Consider the following 21,528-nt stretch of genomic DNA (forward strand, 5'->3'; position numbering starts at 1 on the left):
ACGAAGATTCATTGCCAAGACGTATTGGTTCACATACAATTGTTCCTCTGCCTGGCAAGATTTTTCCTGTTGCGTATTTTGCCAACTGGCACTCCTCACAGGACTACCATTAGAAAAATAAAACCTAAATCAAAAATCGGCTCGAGTAAAATGTTCTAAACATCTCGAAGTGTTTAATTCCGAAGTTTCGTTTCTCCACATTCAAAACTGTAGGACAAGTATTGAAAATAGTGAACGGAGGTCGAGAAAATGTATTTTTTCGAATTTTGTGTATTTCAGCCCCGACGCCCTTGGTGATCGAATCTGGAAAAACGCTGCGGTTCAATTTTGTAGTTGTTATTAAACTCTATCGATTCACCGAATTTGAACGTTCCGCCGTCGAGGGTTTCCGAGGTCAAGGTCACTTAACATATTCCCTGGTTCATCACCTTTCCGCATTCGGAGGGCTGCCATTCGGAAACTATGAGAGATAGAGGAACGTTATGCTGTCGCGATAACTAGATGGGGATGCAAGGAATAGGCAGGAGTTGGTCCGGTCGCTCTACCTATCAGAGAAGCTGCGCTACGTCAGTTACCGTTTGGGTTCTTAAAACGCGGTTTATCGGCCGCTGCATAGCAACGGGTGGTTGCTCAGCAACGAAACTCAAACGCGCATAATCCCAGCCCATATGGCACCTGTTCGCCAAGTTTCATCGAAATCGGTTTGCTGGTTTGTGCTGTGGAGCCTCACGTTGCAGACACAGATACACACACACACACACGCGCGCACGCACGCACGCACGCACGCACGCACGCACGCACACACACACACACACACACACACACACACACACACACACACACACACGGAAAACCCGACAATAACGGATATCTAGCGAATCCCAACAGACAGACAGCCAGAAAGGGGTGAAAACATAACTTCCTTCACCTTCAGTGGCAGAGGTGAATATCATGCTATATATCGTTTTTGGCCCCATCTCTCAATGGTGAAGAATCACATTAAAATTAAATAATTATCATATCTAGATCGAGACTTGGATCTTCACCAAAATCATATCAATTCGCCCTTGTCAGACACCTAGCCTGTCCACCCAAGTTTCATCCGAATCCATCCACAACTTTTTCAGATATTGTGATTATATATACTAGTCTGGGCCCGTAGGGGCGGGCCCGTAGGTGTGTGCCCGTAGGTGTGTGCCAGTATGTGCAGCCCTCTCTCGCCCCTCTCTCTCGTCCCCCACTCTCTCTCTCCCCCCAGTCTCGCCCTTCCTCTCTCCCCTCTCTCACCCATCCCCATCTCTCGCCCCTCCTCTCTCCCCTCTCTTGTTCCAGTACCCTCTCTCGTGGGTGAGGCGTGCCAGTATGTGCAGCTTCGTTCCTTCGCTCTCGTAAAAGACGACTGGATTGGGGCATTTTTTCAATTAGATCGGACCAACCATATCATAAATCGCCATAACTTGGGAAACATACTCAGGTCCCCAGCGTCAACTGTGACGTCATATCAAACGAAGAAGAATTGAGACGCCCCCTCTCTCTCGCTCTCCCCTTGCTCCCCCCTAGTCTTGCCCCTCCTCTCTCCCCCTCCTCTCGCCCCCTCTCTCTCACTCCCCTCTCTCGACCTCTCTTGAATTGTGATGCCCCTCTCTCTCACCCCCCTCTCTCCCTCCCCTCTCTTGCCCCCCTCTCTCCCCCTCGTCTCTCAATGTATTCACAAAAATAAATAAATAAACATTAATTGTGATGTCATAGCACCGTGTCTTGTCATTGGTCGACAGATAAATGGCCGTAACTTGGGAACCGCTCGTCCAATTGACATCAAACCTCGAAAAGGCACATCCGCGGGTCCCCGGCAATATTCCTGGCAAGTTTCAATCAGATCGGACCGGCGGTCATCGAGAAACTGCGGTCGCAGACAAACAGACAGGCAGACACACACACACACACACACACACACACACACACACACACACACACACACACACACACAGATTGCTGGAAATATATATATATATATATATATATATATATATATATATATATATATATATATATATATATATATATATATATATATATATATATATATATATATATATATATAAAATTTTATCTCCATCTCTCAATGGTGAAAATCACTGAAACAAAAAACAAGAAAAAGAGTAATCAGAGATTGCAGACCCTCACCAGGACTTGTTTTGTGTGGTGTATCGGCGTTTGTGTACTGGTGTGTTATGTGATTTATCAGAGACATAATTAGAACTGCCACTTTATAACTGCAGGCAGTGATCATTTTTCTCTCACTCTGTCCCCTCCTCGCCCCCCCCTCATAAAATGCAGCACGCTTCTCCCACACCTCTGTTGCTCTCTTGCTGTCTCTGTCTGTGTGTTTGTCTGTCTGTCTGTCTGTGTGTGTATGTCTCTCTCGCTCTCTCTCCTTTCCTCCCGCAGTGAGTAGTAACGTTTGGTGAGGTGTCACTCTCCCCACCTCCCCCCTAACTTCCCCTTCCCCCTCACCCTACACCTGGCTTCTCTCTCTCTCTCTCTCTCTCACTCTCTCTCTCTCTCTCTCTCTCTCTCTCTCTCTCTCTCTCTCTCTCTCTCTCTCTCTCTCTCTCTCTCTCTCTCTCTCTCTCTCTCTCTCTCTCTCTCTCTCTCTCTCTCTCTCTCTCTCTCTCTCTCTCTCTCTCTCTCTCTCCCCCCCTCCACTTTATTGACCCATCAATGTTTGCTAGTGTAAAATGTTTTAATCATAACTATGACATCATGGGTCACGTGGTGTGGCAGCCATGTTGGAAAAATGGAAAAACTTTGGACCTCTGTATCTCTGAAACCACCCCAAGGAAAAAATTGAAACTTGGCACATAACAAGTACTCCTCATAGGGAATAAGTGTGATTTTTTTAATGACACCATAGGTGCCTTTTTATGATGTCATAATTGCATATGTAGAACACTACATCTGATCAGTATGAAATATATTGAGGGTCATCGAGGGATAAAATGGTCCGCAGAAAAAATAATTTTGATGACATCATCATTCACGTGATTCGGCAGCCATATTGTTTAAAAAATTTTTTTTTAACCTTCAAAAATCTTCTCTGAAGTGGCTGATCATATCGAGGCGAAACTTTACATATATGACTACCTATCCATGATGAACAAAAGAATCACACATATGATGTCATAGCTCACATAGTTTGGCAGCCATATTAGATTTACCCTAAAACCCATAAGAACCTTCTTCTCTAGAACGGCTGGACAGATTAAGGGGAAACTACACACAAATGTTCCGCAAACCATGGATGTACAAGTTTAAGGAATAATAATTGATAGGTCACATGGTTTGACAGCCATATTGGATTGAAGAAAAATATTAAATAATGTTTTCGCTGGAACCACTGAATCAATCGACATGAAACTTCACATTTATGATCTCGTTGTGATAGGGAACACAGGTTTTAAATTTCAACTTGATCAGATGCATGGTCTGGCAGGCAGAATTATTTAATTATTTGATACGTGTTCTTCTTGTTTTTTGATATTTTATTTATTTTATATTTTTTTGAATTAGGCTCACTTGGCTGTGCCTGGATGGGTTTGAGGGTGGAGGAGTAGCAGCTGAAATGTGAATCCTATCCAGGTTCCTCCTGATGATGTCATCTTTGCTCTCTGCTTGTTCTGGTTCCTTCTGATTACTCCAATGTAGTGCTGTACCTATTTGGTCTTCCATTTGATTTGAATTGAATTTTTTTTAATCCCATTCTAAATTCAATTAAATAGTGAATAATATATATTTTTTAAACGTCATGGATCAGGGTCAGGTGTCCAATCAAAGCGGGACATCTTGGTACCTCGTCATCACTGCCATCAGTATAAAGTGGCAGATCTAATTATGTCTCTTATTAATTACGTAACACATCAGTACACAAGTGCCACACAAAAGAAGTCCTGGCGAGGGTCTGCAATCTCTGATTGCTCTTTTGCTTGTTGGGACTGTTATGGTCATCGTATCACGAATAATAAGACAAATTCTCAAGATCATGCAGTTTGTACGAATACTTGTAAAAACACAATCGATTAATGTTATTAAGTTTTGCCTGTGTCTCTCTACCGTTCTCACCTTCATTTAAAATGGTATTTCTCTAAATGCTAAATCAAGCCCCTGGTGTGTATGGGGTACACAGGATAGATATGCATGCCCTGTGAGCACCTCTGCAGTGGTACACTGGGTGTCTAAATGTAAGCATTAACGGTTTAGGGTACAGTAAGAGTTGAAGAATTTCTCATTTCTTTTCCCTCTTATTTTACCCAATTACCCCCTCACTACCCTCAGCCTTGATTCACTGGATCCAGAACCTACAACTCTTCAAGAAAGCTGCACTTGATCCCGTCCTCGCGCGGATGGCGCCAGTACAGTGTTTAGTAAGAGCGGGCATTTAAAGAGCTGATTGAATAACGTCCTTGTTCTGTACCACTCTCTCCATGCCCTGGTGGTGCCGGTTATGAAGAAACTCTGCTTCAGGCCTGACAGATGTGTAATTGGAAATGCGTGTGGCCGCTTGAAGCACCGGGCCACCGAAATAGCCGGTCTGGGTTTTGTTGTGGTTTATGGAGTTAACACGTGCGCTTTGCTTTCGAGTGGATTGGTAATGCTTTCGCCGTGCTGCTTTGCCAAAGGAGCTGGCACAGTGCCACCGGCACCTCGTGAAGAGGTCCGTCGCCATGGCAGCATGACCGAGTTGCTCCGTTGCCATGGAGGGTACATCTTACCTCTCCCATTGCCTCAATAAATTGACATGTGTATGATTCTGTCTTTACTCCATCAGATTTCTTCGACTTATCCTTTTCTTTCACCAAGAGTGTTTGAAGCAAGAGTGCAGTGTAGGAGGAGGAAAACCAGGCAAAACCCCACGAGAAATACCCATCCCACCAAAGCCTTAGTCACAAAAAAAAAACATTACTTTCGGAGTAGGCTTTTGGCTACTTGCGTGAAATGTTGGTTCCAGTGGATCCTGGGGATAACCCATAACCGTGGAGATGAAGCAGACAGTTACGGGCGTCTCTCCATGTTGCCCTGAACAGGTTGGATTTTGGAAATATATTGAAAAAAACAAAACAAAAAAAAAGGGTCATACGGAAACCTTATCCTGTTGTGCATTCTGAAATCATTATCATCACAATGGAATGGGTTTACAGTTGTTCTGTTAATCGCAACAAGGAATGTGATTCCTCAATGCCTCAAACGCTCCCTCTCATAATTCTTCCGTTTCTTGACATCCAAAACCTCCAAAGCCATTTTCAGGTCATCTAAACATAAATGTGCAATTTGAGAATGTCATAGTATTGTCCATTATGAATTTTTTTTTTTTTAAATGGTGTTTATGGTCATATCTTAAAGCAAAACTCCTAACCTAACTGCATCATGATCACTCAGATGATTCACTGATGATGACCTGACCGGTGACTGATCAAACAATCCTTACCATCGGTCCCCTGGTCGATCAGCACCGTACGTCGGTGAGAAAACATAATCTATTACAGTAAATGTCTCTGAAAATCCTTCTCTTTTCTCACCGTCTCATTGCTGATCATCCATTTGCCTTTTGCCCGGGTTATTCAACCCTTCAGGACACGTGCCGCTATTGACCGAGCTTCGGAGCAATCTCTGGCACGAGTTCACGGCCGTTACCAACCGCCCGTCCCTTGTCTATGACATGGTCTGATATCTTGCCCAGCTTGGCAACTTTGCCGGTAATAGCATGCAGGCTTCTCTCCACTGGATGACTAATTCTTCTCAGTGTGAACAAGAAGTCAATGTATCCGTGATGGAAAAGCCGTCCACTAGCTTTTACACGCGGCTGAGATGCATACGGTTCGTACAATCAGGCGATTGTGTGTGTGTGTGTAATATAGAAGCCTTATAAACACTCCAACTCAACAAAAACATTGCCATCTCCTCAACAGTTCTTTCCTGTCTCTGGACTTTCCTTCGGTGAATGCAAACGAAGTGTTTGGCGACGTGTCCATGGTAACCACACGCCACCCAGATGTTTCCAGGGCAGCACTCTGGTGGCCAGGGCCTCTCCCTGGAGGCTGTTGCTAAGAAAAGGTGCAAGGCTGCTTGGGTTTTCTTCGCAAATTGCCGCAGTACTTGATAAAAGTCAGGTGATTACTATTAGAAGGCCAACACTATGATGACAGTGTACTACAGACTTGTCAAAATAACTCCATTTGTCCTCTCCACGCCGTTGGGTCACCAAACCCAGGTAGGTGTAAGTCTTGCCATTCGTGGCAACTGGAAACCACATGAGGACACTACATACATGACGGTACAAATGTTTTAACCATGACATGAGTCACCCGATAAGGAGACGCATGGCCTTTCGTGGGCATTTGGCGGGATCATCAAATTTACCACTGCCTCTCGTTCTCTCCTCCCACCCTGCAGACACTCGGTAGTATTTGAAGCCTCAAACCAACGAGCAGCTTAGCTGACTGGATAATGGTCAACTTTGGGCGCCAGAATGGCTCGCTACCGAGCCAAGTGAACCACTCACTCCACCCAGCTCGTGTCTCGTGTTTTTATTTCACTGTTCTCATGATTCACACTGGTTCATGACCTGGTCACTCTGCTTTCCACAAATATAATAATAATAATAATAATAATAATAATAAAATAAAAACTATGAAGCAGAATTTAATGGATGACAAAACCTGAAAGTTTTATAATTCATTAAATTGTGCAATTTTGTCATGTAATTCTTCGCCACAGTTGGTGTAATGGTTGAGAGATGGGAATGGCATGGAGTTTAACATTTAGCATCATTTTTTTCTTCTTTTTCTTTTCATCCATTTCATATGTGGATGGTGACTGGTAAGGATGGCCTGGAAGTACGCACACTTGACCCGAAGCTGTCTATCCTGGTGGGTTTGAATCTCAACCGAGCTATAAACTGTCATTCAGGTGTCTCACAAGTAAAGTGATTCGTGTGTGTGTGTGTGTGTGTGTGTGTCCATCTGACAGATGGACGTTAAAAATGGGCATCCTATCTGCTGGCATTAGTTGGTGAATGGTAAAGACCCATGGTTCTTCATGAAGAGTAGGTGAGCTATCGCCAGCTCCTTGAACGAATTACAAATTCCTGCAGTGAGTGACTGCTCAGAAGGCAATGGCAAACCACCCGGCGTAACTCTTGCCAATGAACTGTTTCGGGAGCACCAATGCTCTTTAAAGAGTGTGGTACATATATCATATCATCTATATAATTACTAAAACTCTCATCTTGTATGTATGTATGTATGTTCCCGAAATACAGACAAAACGTTACGAGATAGCGCAAAATTTTTAGGGCCACCTTACTCACCATTCTCTTGCGGTGTGCAGTATCAAGTTTCGTTCAAATCGGGCAACGAAAAAAAATTATTAAAAAATCAATTCCCGATTCAGTCAAGTACTCTTCGGGATAATTTGATCAATGCAAACAACCTCAGCGGTATAGTTCGCTGGAGCTATCTTTTTTTATCAACTGCTGTCACAATGGGAACCGAACAGGTTCACGGGTCGTCTAGTATCATATATAGTCGGGCACAAAAGTCTGAGTCCACTTAAATCGATGCCCAGCTTTCTCTTCCATGATTTAAACCAGCAATATTTCATAACATTGAAGATATTTATTCATATCCTTTAATTTATTATATTTATTATCGACAGAAACTGTAACAAACAGAATAAATGAAGGGGGGAAATACATTTGCGAGAGTCAAAAATCGATGAAGGCAGTCCGATTATGTTCTGGAGTGCAGAACAACACTTGAGGAAAAATGGACTCTAACATAATCCATAAACTAATTAAATCACCAAATCAAGTCGTGGCAATTCTCAAGACAAAAAGGGGTCACGTAGATTATTTAATGTATGTAAAGAGAGATTTGATGTTTATTTATTTATTTTTTATTCATATATCCTTCAGAGTTCATGGAAATCCCTAGAAAGTACTTTAGGTTTCATATTATAACAATTTATTTTGTTATCACCTATAATTTAATAAACTTGCAACTGGACTCAAACTTTTCTACCCCACCGTATATATGGATGTGCCTGGTGTTGGCTTCATGGTTAGGGTGACGACCCATCCAGGATTGTGCCCAATAGCCAAGGAGACTGCTTAGGCAGTGCCGACGCTCTGCACGGAGTATGGTCCCAATGGATGGATGGAGATATGGATGACTATCGATAGCAAAGTGCTTTTTGATGGAAGATATCAAAAACTGCTAAAACTAGAGTTCATGGAACACCTTACCCTGCACAGTCAAGAGAAAAACGACGTGGGAAGGGTCTTTTTATCCCTTGCTTTATGTTTCTGAGCACAATCTATATTTCCAACGAGTCACCATATTGTCTGAATCTCGATATTCCATCGCCCTGAGAGCGTGGACGGAAAATTTGCTTGGTCGAGATGGCGTAATATTTTGTCCAAGCACTGCTAAATGGAATGCTTTTGAAAGTGATAAACAAGGCGATTTGAGTTCTCCAGTGTTCTGGTATATCATTGAATAAAAAAAGAATTCCGGAAGTTTATCGCTGTCGACGCACCATCTTTTACACCACCTTATTTAACCTGTTAAATTAGTTAATCATGCCCCGTGTGTGTCCTTTATGACTTCCTTTAAAACAGCACCTGGTCTCATCAAAAGAAGAATTATTCATAATAGCGAGAGTCTAATAACGGAGCACCCGCCTCAAATAAACTTGCGTGGCAAGCTTCCCTCGTATGTCGTGTTCAAGAGGAAGACACTGCCCAAAGACAAGTTTCCAGCCGGCATCATTGTTCGTGTGCAGCAGAAGGGGTGGATAGACGAGGGACTGGTCCAGGACTGGGTGCGCATGGTCTGGATTAGTCGGGCGGATGGCGGTCTCTTCTGACGACGGAGCATGCTCGCCCTGGATGCGTTCAGTTGTCACAAGACCGACGACACCAAAGTGCTGCTCCGTCGGACCAACACCGATCTCATCATCATCCCAGGTGATATGACATCGCTCCTGCAGCCCCTAAATGTGTCAATCAACAAGCCGTTCAAGGACAGGCGACGTTTCTGCTGGTCCGACTGGATAATGAGTGTGGAGAAGATCTACACCAAGAGTGGGAGTATGAGAAAGGTCGACCTTCTTATGATCTGCGGCTGGATCGTCAACAGGTGTGGGAGGAGATACTGTCAGACATAATTGAGCGAGCATTTCTGAAATGCTGCATCTCCAGAAACATGGAGGGCACAGAGGACGACATCATTTGGGAGGAGGAGGCTGCAAATGATGGGGACAGTGACGGTGACATCGACGTGGACTTACTCTACCCTGATTCTGACAAGGTGTTACGTGCCGTCTTCGACGAGGAAAGCATCAATGAGGATTTCCTTGGGTTTAGCTGAAAAGCTTCATCAAACCCAAACGGCCCTTTTTCAGGGCCACAAATCCACAAGAAATATGTACGATACCGTTGTTATGAATCCCTTTTCTTCCTTTTTCTAATAACAAGATAATCCTCTTTGTAATATTAAAAAATAAGAAAGAAAAATAAAAACTTCTTGCTATCCTCTCCTCTCTCTTCAACTTCTTGAAAATGAGAATAAGACTGTTCGACGAAATTAAGCAGACATTGGAGTAAGCATGTTGATACCTCCGTCACTTTGTTCCGTACAAAGTTAATGTACAAACGTATTTAGATCAAGATCAGAAAACAAAATCACACAGCTCCAAAGGCTTAGGCACTATAGAGAGATTTTAAAATGGCCCGTCATGGTCCCTTGTCCAACTCACAATCCCATGAAATTTGCAGAAAGCATGATGGAGTACTGCTCTCCTCTCTGGGCTGGTGCTCCTGCCTCGCACCGAGCTCGGCTTCACGCTGTGAAAACCAAGGCTTTTAGGATCATTGGTATCTCCTGCAATGAGGCCTTTCAAATCCTGTCATCGTGTGAGACATTTCTAGTGGGAAGGGACATCAGGACAAATGGATGGACAAGGAGGGGAGGAGTGGGACATGAGGAGGGGAAGGGGGTGGGGGGAATGGTTAAAGCACTCTATCAACGGGTAAATTTGGCAAACATAACGACTAATTAATTGGTCCATCAGCGAAGTGACGTGTAGGCTCTGCTCGTATTAAAAAAAGGAAATGCTCTGCATGTACAGTGCCTTCAGAAAGTATTCACACCCCTCGACTTTTTCACATTTTGTTGTGTTACAGCCTGAATGAAAAATTGATTAAATATAAATTTTTTGCCACTGATCTACACAAGATAAACCCCTTTATGACAAACTGAGAACATGTTTTCGAGAAATTTTTCACAAATTTATTGCAAGTGAAAAGCTCCAATCTCTTGCGTCAATAAGTATTCAACCCCCCCAAGTCAATACTTTGTAGAAGCATCAGGGAGGTGACCAAGAACCCAATGACCACTCTGACAAACTACAGAGTTCCTTGGCCGAGATGAGAGAACCTGCCGGAAGGACAACGGTCTCTGCAGCACTTCACAAGTCTAGAATTAATGGGAGAGTGGCCAGACGGAAGCCATTCCTGAGAAAAAGACACATGACAGCATGCCTAGAGTTTGCAAAAAGGCAGGTGAAAGACTCTGACGGCATGCGGCAAAAGATTCTGGGTCCGATGAGATGAAAATTGAACTCTTTGGTCTGAATGCAAAGCGCTATGTCTGGCAGAAACCGAGGACAGCTCATCACCTATCTAACACTATTCCTACCGTGAAGCATAGTGGTTACAAGCATCATGCTATGGGGATGATTTTCACCAGCAGCAGGGACTGGGAGACTTGTAAGGACAGAAGGAACAATTAATGGAGCCAAATACAGGCAAATAATTGAGGAGAACCTGCTTCAGAGTGCAAAAGACCTTCCACTGTGGTGAAGATTTACATTCCGACAGGACAATGACCTCAACCATACAGCCAAAGAAACACTGGAATGGATTCAGAACAAGAACATGAAAGTACTTGAGTGGCCCAACCAAAGCCCAGACTGAATCCCGTTGAGAATCTGTGGAAAGACTTGTAGATTGCTATTCACCGACGCTCTCATCCTGGGGTTCTGAGTTAAAGCCCCTGTCAGGTTGTTGAATTAACACCAGGTAGGGTTGACTAAGCCTGTCATCCTTCTGAGGTTGGCAAAATGAGTACCAGTGTACTGGTAGCAGCGGCATTGCATCAGCAGCACAGCCGCACTCCCAGCCAATGATGCTACTCACAGCCTTGTGCCGCACATGAGGGAGGAGGACAGACACTCCTCATCCAACCGGACAGAGCTTGAGAAAATCTGCAAGGAACAATGGGAGAAAATCCCCAAATCCAGGTGTGCAAAGCTGATACAGACATACCCAAGACGACTCGAAGCTGTAATCACTGCCAAATGTGCTTCCACAAAGTATTGACTCAGGGGGTGAATACTTATGTAAATTAGATATTCCTGTGTTTCAGTGTTAATTAATTTGTAAAAATTTCTAAAAACATGTTTTCACTCTGTCATAACGGGGTATCTTGTGTAGATCGGTGGCAAAAATGTTAAATTTAATCAATTTTTCATTCAGGCTTAAACACAACAAAATGTGAAAAAGTCGAGGGGTGTGAATACTTTCTGAATGGGGTGTGTGTGTGTGTGTGTGTGTGTGTGTGTGTGTGTGTGTGTGTGTGTGTGTGTGTGTGTGTGTGTGTGTGTGTGTGTGTGTGTGTGTGTGTGTGTGTGTGTGTGTACGTCTGATAATTATCAGATTATAATTATAATTATAATTATAGAAAAAAACATGGTTGTGCCGATTTCCACCAAATTTTGCATACATGTTGATAGTACCCAGGGTCAGGTCATTGGTACAACACCCCCTCCACCCCCCCAACGAGGGTGGGGGGGGGGACAGCTTACAATTCTCATCTGTATACATAAAACAGTGAAAGTGTTGTATGTATACATGCATACATGTTGTATGCCATTGCTAATAACAGGATTATTAGCAATGGCACAAATATATATTTGCCCCAACTCCCCCACTTCCCCCCCAATCCCCAGGCTGCTCACAAAGAGGGTGGATGTTTCTCGTTGTTGGAAAAATGGATGTAATGTCAACAGCTTCTGGTAAATCATGTCCTTCTGACCTTCGCTCCTCTCTGCCCTTGATATGTTAGGTTTATGCTATCCCCCTTCCCAGTTGACTTCCAGCTTACTTTTTCAACATGGGAGCAATGAACCTGAGAGAAGAGAACCATTGATAGTTTCCCAAGGCTCACAAGAAGTGTACAGTATTTATATGGGCGTCTTCAGACAAAACTCAGTGAAGACCATGCGCGTCATCATCCAAAATGCAATACCAGACTGATCTTAAAGCTGAACTCTTTGAATGTCTTCCTCTTCCAAAACCTGCTGGCCCATTCTGGGTCCGTCTCCCTCTGTTTCACCACAAACTGCTTGCCTGAACTCAGTGCTTGGCTCCAAAACATATGTACATTTCATATCTTTACAGGTTTTTCTTCGGTACATGTATACATGCCTTGGCTTAACTGTTGTTACTGTATAGGTCATCATGTGTGCATGGTTCAGGCAGTCCATTTTGGATGAGCTGGCCTGTGGCTCTATGCCATCGTCACATGTGCTACCAGCACTGCTAATGAAGCCCCACTTCGGCATTAGCATCCTGCAGCAACCAACACCAGTTCTCAAGGAGTTAGACGGCCAAGTAGGTCACGAGTCTTCTGCAGAAAAGGTGAGTTTCTCATCTAGTTTGATGTCCACTCGGTGAGACCCCTGTTGTAAAGTATGATTTTCAGTTAGCAATTTTGCGCTGCTTTATAGTAGGGTCGAGGGGATAGGTCAACCCAGTGTGTGCAGGTTGGTGGTGATCGCATGTAACCACGAACCACAAGCTCACAGCCCCACTCTGATGTGCGTGAATCCCCAGACTCTTTTGTGTGCGGATCGTGCACCCGACCTTGACAGGTCCCGTGACGCCGCAACCCGTGAAGTAGCTCCACCTCGTCCACCCCGTGCTGATTGGCGATTTGGCCGTCAATCAAGTTGCGCCCCTCCCTTAAACTTCGTCGAAGTTCTGCGAGCATGGCTGGGGCACGACTTTTGCTCCAAACCAATGCCTTTGCACCAAAACTTGTACCCCAGCCTAATTTTTTCCCCCCAAAAAATAACATAAAGGACAAATTACAGAGGGATGCACCATTAATAATGTTCCAGGAGGAAGCAGTTTTCGACATAAACATGCAGCGAAGGAGGATTGCTGCTTTTTATACAAATAATGACATTTCCTAATGTGGCAATTTTACCTCGTGCTTATGCGAAGCATGCACGATGGAAATAATTATTGTTATGATATGCAATGTTTACACCTGGAAGGCATTCCCACAACACATTTATAAAGTTAAATTACTTATTATTATGCATTTCAAACTGAGGGGCAGGTGGGATGTCGTCAAAACGCGATGGAACTCTTGGATTATAAGTAGCTAAGAGGTGAGAGGCTCGAGCTCAGGGACACATCGATTTTGGGTGCACAGACTGCATTTGAGGTACCAAACCTCGTGAATTCTGAAATGGGGGGGGGGAGGGTCAAGGGAAGGGTGTGTGCAGGGGACCCAAACAGGTAGAGCATCCTGGTCTCTGACCTCGAGTTTGGTCTTTTGGATCACTCGGTTCCTGCTCCAAGAGCACAATAGGTCACTGATGTTGGTGGTTTAATGAATTGATTCAGAGCCATCTGATCTATTTAAGTGTAAAAAGCGAATTCCTGAGAAGGGGAGGGGGTGAGTGAGGTGTAATTAAATTAGTCAGAAATTTTCAGGATATGGATGACTATCTGGATGGGGGGGGGGTATTTGTATGCTCAAGGGGGTCCAAAAACTGGAAGCACCACCACCAATTTTGAAGGCACCAAGATTGGAACAATAAAATGTTATTAATTATTGCATCATACGTTATTAGTTTTAAAAACAAGAGTAAAGACATTATTGATGGAAGTAGTATACCATGTTTTTAATTCGTCAAATTGAATGTTTGTCTTCTGTGCCACTGGCGGCACAGATAAGGCAAGGCAGATTTGAACTCTGGACCATTCCATGAAACGCTATTTGTGGGAATTCCAGCCTGCTGTGCCGCAGTTCAGTGCCCTTAAACACCACGTCACAATATGAACATGTGGTATATCTATCTATATGTGTATGAACCATAAAATGTGTTTCCATTTGACATCAAGGAAAACTCAACATCGTGGATATCAAAACTTTTAAGAGTGTGAATACACAAGGTGACAATTACACATGTTAATTTTTAATCAATTTATTGTGTCGTCCGAAATTAGAATTTTTGGAATATGCTTCAGAATATCTTGATATGATTGATTCAAACTAAAGAAGTGTCAGATTGAAATAATACAGCACTGTAGTGGTACGTATATACTCTGATGTATCATTCTCTTTGAAAGGAGGTGAGGAGCTTCGAAATGAAGTCATGGCAAGAAATACATTGCCTGGTTTGCTGTTGCCTTCCCAGCAGTTGTCATGCCAAAAAAAAATATATATATTTGAACTTCAGCGAGGGCACCTTTACGCAATAGCCTACCTTTTTCGAAATATGCCAATTGATGTTTACCGCCTACAAGTGAGCAAATGCAGATCGGAAAGGCTGATACCAGATTGTTTACATAAAGAAAGAGGAGAGAACGTGTGTGTGTGTGTGTGTGTGTCTCCATTGTATGATGCCCATTGTACATACCAGAGTACCGCTCACTATTTCCACCAAGACAATCCCTGTCCATGTGTATTTCTGCAGTCAAACATGGATATTTGTACAGATCGAGTGTGCTCGGAACATTCCCCACCCGCTCTCTAAAAGTTGGATTTTGTCTCATGCTCGCCAAGTCATCTCAATTTAGATCTCACTTTGTGGCAGTTTTTACTCATTAGGAATAAACTGCTCATTTCAAAGGCATGTAATATTTGTTATCGAAAACAACATTTATTTTTACAATTGCATCTTAACGTTACATGTAAAGATATTAAATGATCAGGGTGCGATTTGTAAAATTTCCAGTGGGGGGATAAAATTGATAGACATCATGGGGTTTTTTTAAAGAAAAATTCTTTCTGACTTTTATAACTTTCAAGCTCTGTATAAAAATAGTGACATATAGCTGAAAAGTAACATTACAATTAAAAAAAAAAATTCCCTTGGGGGACCGACGGTTATTTCCCCAACAGGTGGAGTGAAAATGAGAGATTAGGTGGGAGGAGCCATGCCCCCCCCCCCTTTCCTGAAGTAGTATAGTCATGGGGAGCACAAGTTAAGTTAACGGCCTGGTCCTTATGTTTCATGAAGAGTTTGGTCTTCATCGGGCCGGTGGTTTGTTCGACAAATTACCCAAATTTGAGGCGAAACCCCCATTTTCAGCCTCTTATAGGGGATGGATCCCAATGGGAAGCACAACCCCATGAGACTTCATTGTTCTGATGTATCGTACCAAATTTGGTCCATGTCGGTCATTTGGTTGGGAGGAGATTGCTTCAGCGAATATGAGGGATTAAGGAGCACAATTTAAAGAGCAGGTTTTGGGTCGCTGATGACTTCGCGTGATTCGAAGGTTGCAAGCACATTAATAATTATTAATCGTTGGGCAATTATTTTCTTACTAAATTATTTGAAACTCAAAATATGCTAAAATTAACTTTTAAGTCAAAGCTTTTGTCAGTGATCGAAAAATAGACCGGAATTTACCGAAGATACTATGACGTCACGTTCTCCGAAAACTTCGTGAACATTCAAAACAGCGTGTGAACAATGGTGAGATGTGAATCAGAGAGTGATTTCAGCGGCAATGAAATTGAGTGTTTTCATTCCGATATTGCCGAGGACGAGTCGGAGGATGATGGGAATTTATACTATGGAGTTTCTGGCCCTGAGCCATATAAATTTGAGCCACTTGCAAGTGGCAGAAAACGGCCTATTTCGTGTACAAGTGTCAGGACTGACTCCCCGGCAGTTCACACTGACAGACTCCACCAGACAGATTGGTTTGTAGATTTTCATTTTCTTGTTCGATGCATCAAATAATGTAAAGTTTGATTCGTCTGTGACTTGATATAATAATTTTTAACCCTCTAGTCACTCATGAGTCAGAAATAGAATGAATCAATAATGGACCCAAATATATTATACACCGTAGCCTTGGCGTTGAAGTCTTTCTGACAGCTGAGCTTGACCCCAGCGAAAGTGAACAGTTAGAACAAACCTCAACTTTCAAGAGACTGTTGTGGCATATAAATGCCAAAACATGTTCAGCCTCATTGGGAAATATTCTACCAAATTTAGAAAAAAAAAAAAAAGTGGAAAATTGATCAATTTTTTTTACAATTGAAATGAAATAGCCCAATTTGCTGATGCTGTAAAGAAAAAAGTAATTTAATCAACAATAAGTTGATTTGTTGAGAATTTTTTTTCATGCTTGTGTTTTTCAGAAAGTTTATTTATGTGTTTTTCCATGTACTCTTTAAGAATACATTTCAAGGTTTTTCTCACTTAAACTCAACAATCGATTCTGTGACGGAGCAGTATCTGGAGGACTTGTCAACCAACAACTCACATTCACAGAGTGGTGATCAGATGTGTTTATGCCTTCGTAATCCTCGGCTGTGAAATGGTCACCACAAATGACGAGTCTATCCAAAGGGTCCTCTTTACCCGTTTTCTTTGGGGGGAAAATTCGCCTGTTTTGTTTGTACAAATCTTATCCACTGCCGGCGAATGTTTGATTCCTTCGGGAATCGGTGGGAGCGATTACCCGTTTTCCAGCCATTTTCGCAAAACATGACGGCACACGTATGAGGCATGATGCACAAATATCTAAATAACTTTGTTCTACAATAATTCAAAATAAAAAAGGATAATATAGACAGTTGCAAGCTCAAAAAAAGTGAAGGAATGGCCTGCTCAACTGGACACTTCTTCAATGAGCGAGTGAGCGTCCGCTTTGTTTTGGAGAACGTGACGTCAACATCCATATATGGGCACGCGGCTGTTTTTTTTTTCCAACAGCCTCGAGAAATAACAACTTCGGAGTTAAATTTCATTAATTTCTCCCAATAGTTAGGCAACCACAATAATTTGCATCGAGCTATTTAATGCACATATAATCATCTATCTATAATTCCAGCAATCTCTGTGTGTCTGTCTGTCTATGACCGCTGTTTCTCGACAACCACTGGTCCGATCTAATTGAAACTTGCCAGTTATATTGCTGGGGCCCTGTGGATGTGCCTTTTCAAGGTTTGATATTAATCAGACAAGTGCTTCCCAAGTTATGGCCATTTATTTACCAAAACCAATGACAGGACATGGCGCTGACATCACAATTAATTTGGTTTTGCACGTACGGCCATGTACTAGTCTATCTATAATTACAGCAATCTCTGTGTGTCTGTCTGTGTGCCTGTCTGTCTGTCTGTTTCTTGACAACCACTGTCCCGATCTAATTGAAACTTGCCAGGTATATTGCTGGGGACCTGAGGATGTGCCTTTTCAAGGTTTGATATTAATCGGACAAGTGGTCCCCAAGTTATGGCCATTTATTTACCAAACCAATGACAGGACACAGTGCTATGACGTCACAATTGATATCACAATTCTTCTTTTTCGTTTGATTTTGATTTTTTTTGGCACGTACGGCCACGCACTAGTATAACAAAATACAATGTCAGGAACACTCGTGAGGTAAACGAAGTATTTCAAGATGTCATGGCGAATCTGAATATGCCGAATCCACGAATGCTACCAGTGAAAACCTGATCGTATTATTTCCTCATTGTCCTTTAAACTCAATCTCTCTCTATATTTTCATTCCAAACAGCATCATTCCAATCACAAATTAATACAATACCATTAATATAGCAAAATACAATGTTAGAAACACTCGCGAGGTAAACGAATAAAACGCCATTATGACGTAATATCCGGATCAGGAGCAGCTTCGTACAGATCGAAATTCAAAATCATAATTTTATTGAGGGATTGAAGAAAACTCACCCATCTGAAGACATCTTCTGGGATCCCAAAACGTTCCACAGAAGGTTTGTCGGGGCTAATCCCCAAACTGACAGAGTAGTTCAGGGTCAAACGAACAGACGGACAAACGCTCAAAGCACTGAAAGAAAAAATAAATAAATAAAAAGTCCTAAAAAAATTATCTTGGAACTACGTATTTATGCTCTACATGTACAGATTCAAAAGTTATCACTGAAATCAAAATTTGACATGATAATAACGGAAAGGTGGAATGCCATCCGATCCACTTTATATACCCCAACAACACGATCCGGATCCAGTGAAACTTAACTCCATTACATTATTTGGTGGTTGCTCAACTACCGTTTTTCTCAGGTTTTCTACTTGACAGGTAGGTTCATACCAGGATCTAGTTCTATGCTTTTGAGCACAGTTGCTATGGACGCCACAGTTGCCTAGCAATGGGACTTTGAAATTTTTGAAAAAAATCCGAAAAATATTTTTATACATATATTTTTTCAAAAATCAAAAATCGACTTCCGCACTTTTATGCGCACTATAATCAACCTGTTTGTCAAAAAATTTCAGCCCGATCCGTCAAAAACTGTATGACTAGTATGCAATTATATAGCGACCACCCACGTTGCCTACCGGCTTGTGTAAATCAAATTTACCATGATTAGATGTCCTGCTGATCTAAAACTGTTTGTGTGGTTAAAACAACCTTTGTAAAATCAGGTCATGCTCAAAAAGGATGCAGTGTACATTTATCATTTTTAAATAAATGTTAATTATTCAATCACTATCTATATATTAATACTGGAGCTCCAATTCTGTGCTCCTCCTAGCGGTCGCTTTAAGTTTTTCTCGGTACTGTGACCTGGACTGAAAGAAACTTCGTACCTGTAAGAGTGCATCGCACATAGTGGCAACAGTCAACTTTCAACTCTGAAGCAGAATAAACACTTTTCGTTTTACATTCGTTTACATGGTGACGTGTGACGTCACCGCCGAGAGGCGTCAGGACGTCATGACATCATCGGTCATTCGCTGACGTCATTACGTCTGTCGTCGACAGACCGTTACCGCTGAGAGTTGTAATTCCACTCCTCGAAAATAGCGTCTGCATCGTAAAAACCCTCTTCTGCACATGCTGACTACCTCAGAATGTGAATTTGAAACAAAAAATGTAACAAGAAACATTGTATCTTCTATATATTAATGCTGAATGACCAATTTTGTGCTCCTCCTAGCGGTCGTGTAACGTTTTTCTCAGTATTGTGACCTGGACTGAAATAAACTTCGTACCTGTAAGAGTGCATCGCACATAGTGGCAAGAGTCAACTTTCAACTCTGAAGCAGAATAAACACTTTTAGTTGAGACGGGGGCGAGGAGTGAAGAGACGGGGGCGGGGGATGAAGAGACGGGGGCAGGGAGTGAAGAGGCGGGGAGCAAGGTAAGCAAATTTTTGGGCGGGGGTAATGGTAATGTAACAAGAAACATTGTATCTCTATATTAAAACTGAAGGACCAATTTTGTGCTCCTCCTAGCGGTCGCGTCATGTTTTTCTCGGTACTGTGATCTGAGAAGTTTTGACACGGTGTTTGTACGTCAAAGTAGACACGTACACAAATCAGGGGACTTCTTCACAAGGAGTAGTGTACACCAAAAATGTCGTGTACAAGGACGTTTTGTAGGCCTCATTAGGTAAGGCCATGGAGTACATCGACTGGGATCCGGCTCTTACAAGAGCCGCCACTGGTTGTCATATTGGGCTCATGGAACGGAATACGTCTGTGACGGGGTTTCGGCTAGTTAACATAAAATATTTTGACGGGGGGGGGGGGAGAGGGATAAATTTATCCTCCCTCCTCCAGGGATTGCGATTTAAAGTGCAGTGCCAGGGATAAAATATAGGGCAATACCCCTGGGTGCTCACCTGGTAGTGGCTGGATAACATATCCAGGGAACCACTGGTAGACATAGATGACCCACAAAATATAATATGGAATAGGCAAAGCCGAGAAGCGAACGTAGAATTCTTCTTACATTCAATGCTGCAATTTCCGGTTACTTCGGCCTGGATTCGGGATCAGCCATCAAATAATGTAAATCACGATTAAAAATTATTTTTTGATGATGTGGGAGATATCTTTATTAAAAAATTAGGTCGACTTAAAACCGCTAGAGTATTTACTCTCGAGTTTTGTTGTTAATTTTTTAGTCATAAAGGTGTGATTGCATATACTATAGATCAAATTAATTATATGTGCATTTCTATAACTGTGATAACACCACTGCATATTACCTCAACATTACTTTCACAACAACAACGACACCGTCTAGAACAGGATCTCATGTAAAAAAATTACCTCAACATTACGTTCACAACGAGAACTACACCGCCAAGAACAGGATCTCATCTAAAAAATTAATATTACCTCAACATTACGTTCACAACGAGAACTACACCGCCAAGAACAGGATCTCATCTAAAAAATTAATATTACCTCAACATGACCTTCACAACAACAACTACACCGCCTAGAACAGGATCTCATCTAAGAAGATAAATATTACCTCAACATTACCTTCACAACGACAACGACACCGCCTAGAACAGGATCTCATCTAAAAAATTAATATTACCTCAACATGACCTTCACAACAACAACGACACCATCTAGAACAGGATCTCATGTAAAAAAAATTACCTCAACATTACGTTCACAACGAGAACTACACCGCCAAGAACAGGATCTCATCTAAAAAATTAATATTACCTCAACATGACCTTCACAACAACAACGACACCGTCTAGAACAGGATCTCATGTAAAAAAAATAACCTCAACATTACGTTCACAACGAGAACTACACCGCCAAGAACAGGATCTCATCTAAAAAAATTAATATTACCTCAACATTACGTTCACAACGAGAACTACACCGCCAAGAACAGGATCTCATCTAAAAAATTAATATTACCTCAACATGACCTTCACAACAACAACTACACCGCCTAGAACAGGATCTCATCTAAAAAGATAAATATTACCTCAACATTACCTTCACAACGACAACGACACCGCCGAGAACAGGATTTCATCTAAAAAAATTAATATTACCTCAACATTACCTTCACAACGACAACTTCACCGCCGAGAACAGGATCTCATCTATAAAAATTAATATTACCTCAACAATATACCTCAACATGACCTTCACAACAACAACTACACCGCCGAGAACAGGATCTCATCTAAAAAATTAATATTACCTCAACATTACTTTCACAACAACAATTACACCACCGAGAACAGGATCTCATCTCAAAAAAAAAAAATTCCTCACCATTACCTTCACAACAACAACTACACCGCCGAGAACAGGATCTCATCTCAAAAAATAAATACTAGAAGCGAACGTAGTATTCTTCTTACATTCGCTTCTGACTTTACCTACAACTTGTTC

At 42.2% G+C, this 21,528-nt stretch overlaps 1 protein-coding gene across 2 annotated transcripts in view; it reads right to left on the reverse strand.

Annotated features, from left to right (window-relative positions):
• The window catches only part of LOC147019343 (uncharacterized), a 104,276-nt gene that overhangs the window by 65,842 nt on the left and 16,906 nt on the right, over positions 1-21,528 (reverse strand). The window contains exons 2-3 of one of the 2 annotated variants that reach the window (XR_015062748.1): positions 18,076-18,193; positions 9,814-9,981 (exon numbers count right to left, since the gene is read on the reverse strand). Coding sequence is in view for 1 of the 2 variants with exons in the window: in XM_085899767.1 (XP_085755893.1) it covers positions 18,076-18,079 (4 nt within the window). In the remaining variant the exon portion in view is untranslated. The remainder of the gene's footprint in view (positions 1-9,813; positions 9,982-18,075; positions 18,194-21,528) is intronic. The other variant, XM_085899767.1, reaches the window with a different exon arrangement.

The sequence above is a fragment of the Eptatretus burgeri genome, chromosome 10, assembly GCF_056783735.1.
Source record: "Eptatretus burgeri isolate ZD-2024b chromosome 10, Ebu_testis_v1, whole genome shotgun sequence".
In the NCBI taxonomy this organism is placed as follows: Eukaryota; Metazoa; Chordata; class Myxini; order Myxiniformes; family Myxinidae; genus Eptatretus; species Eptatretus burgeri.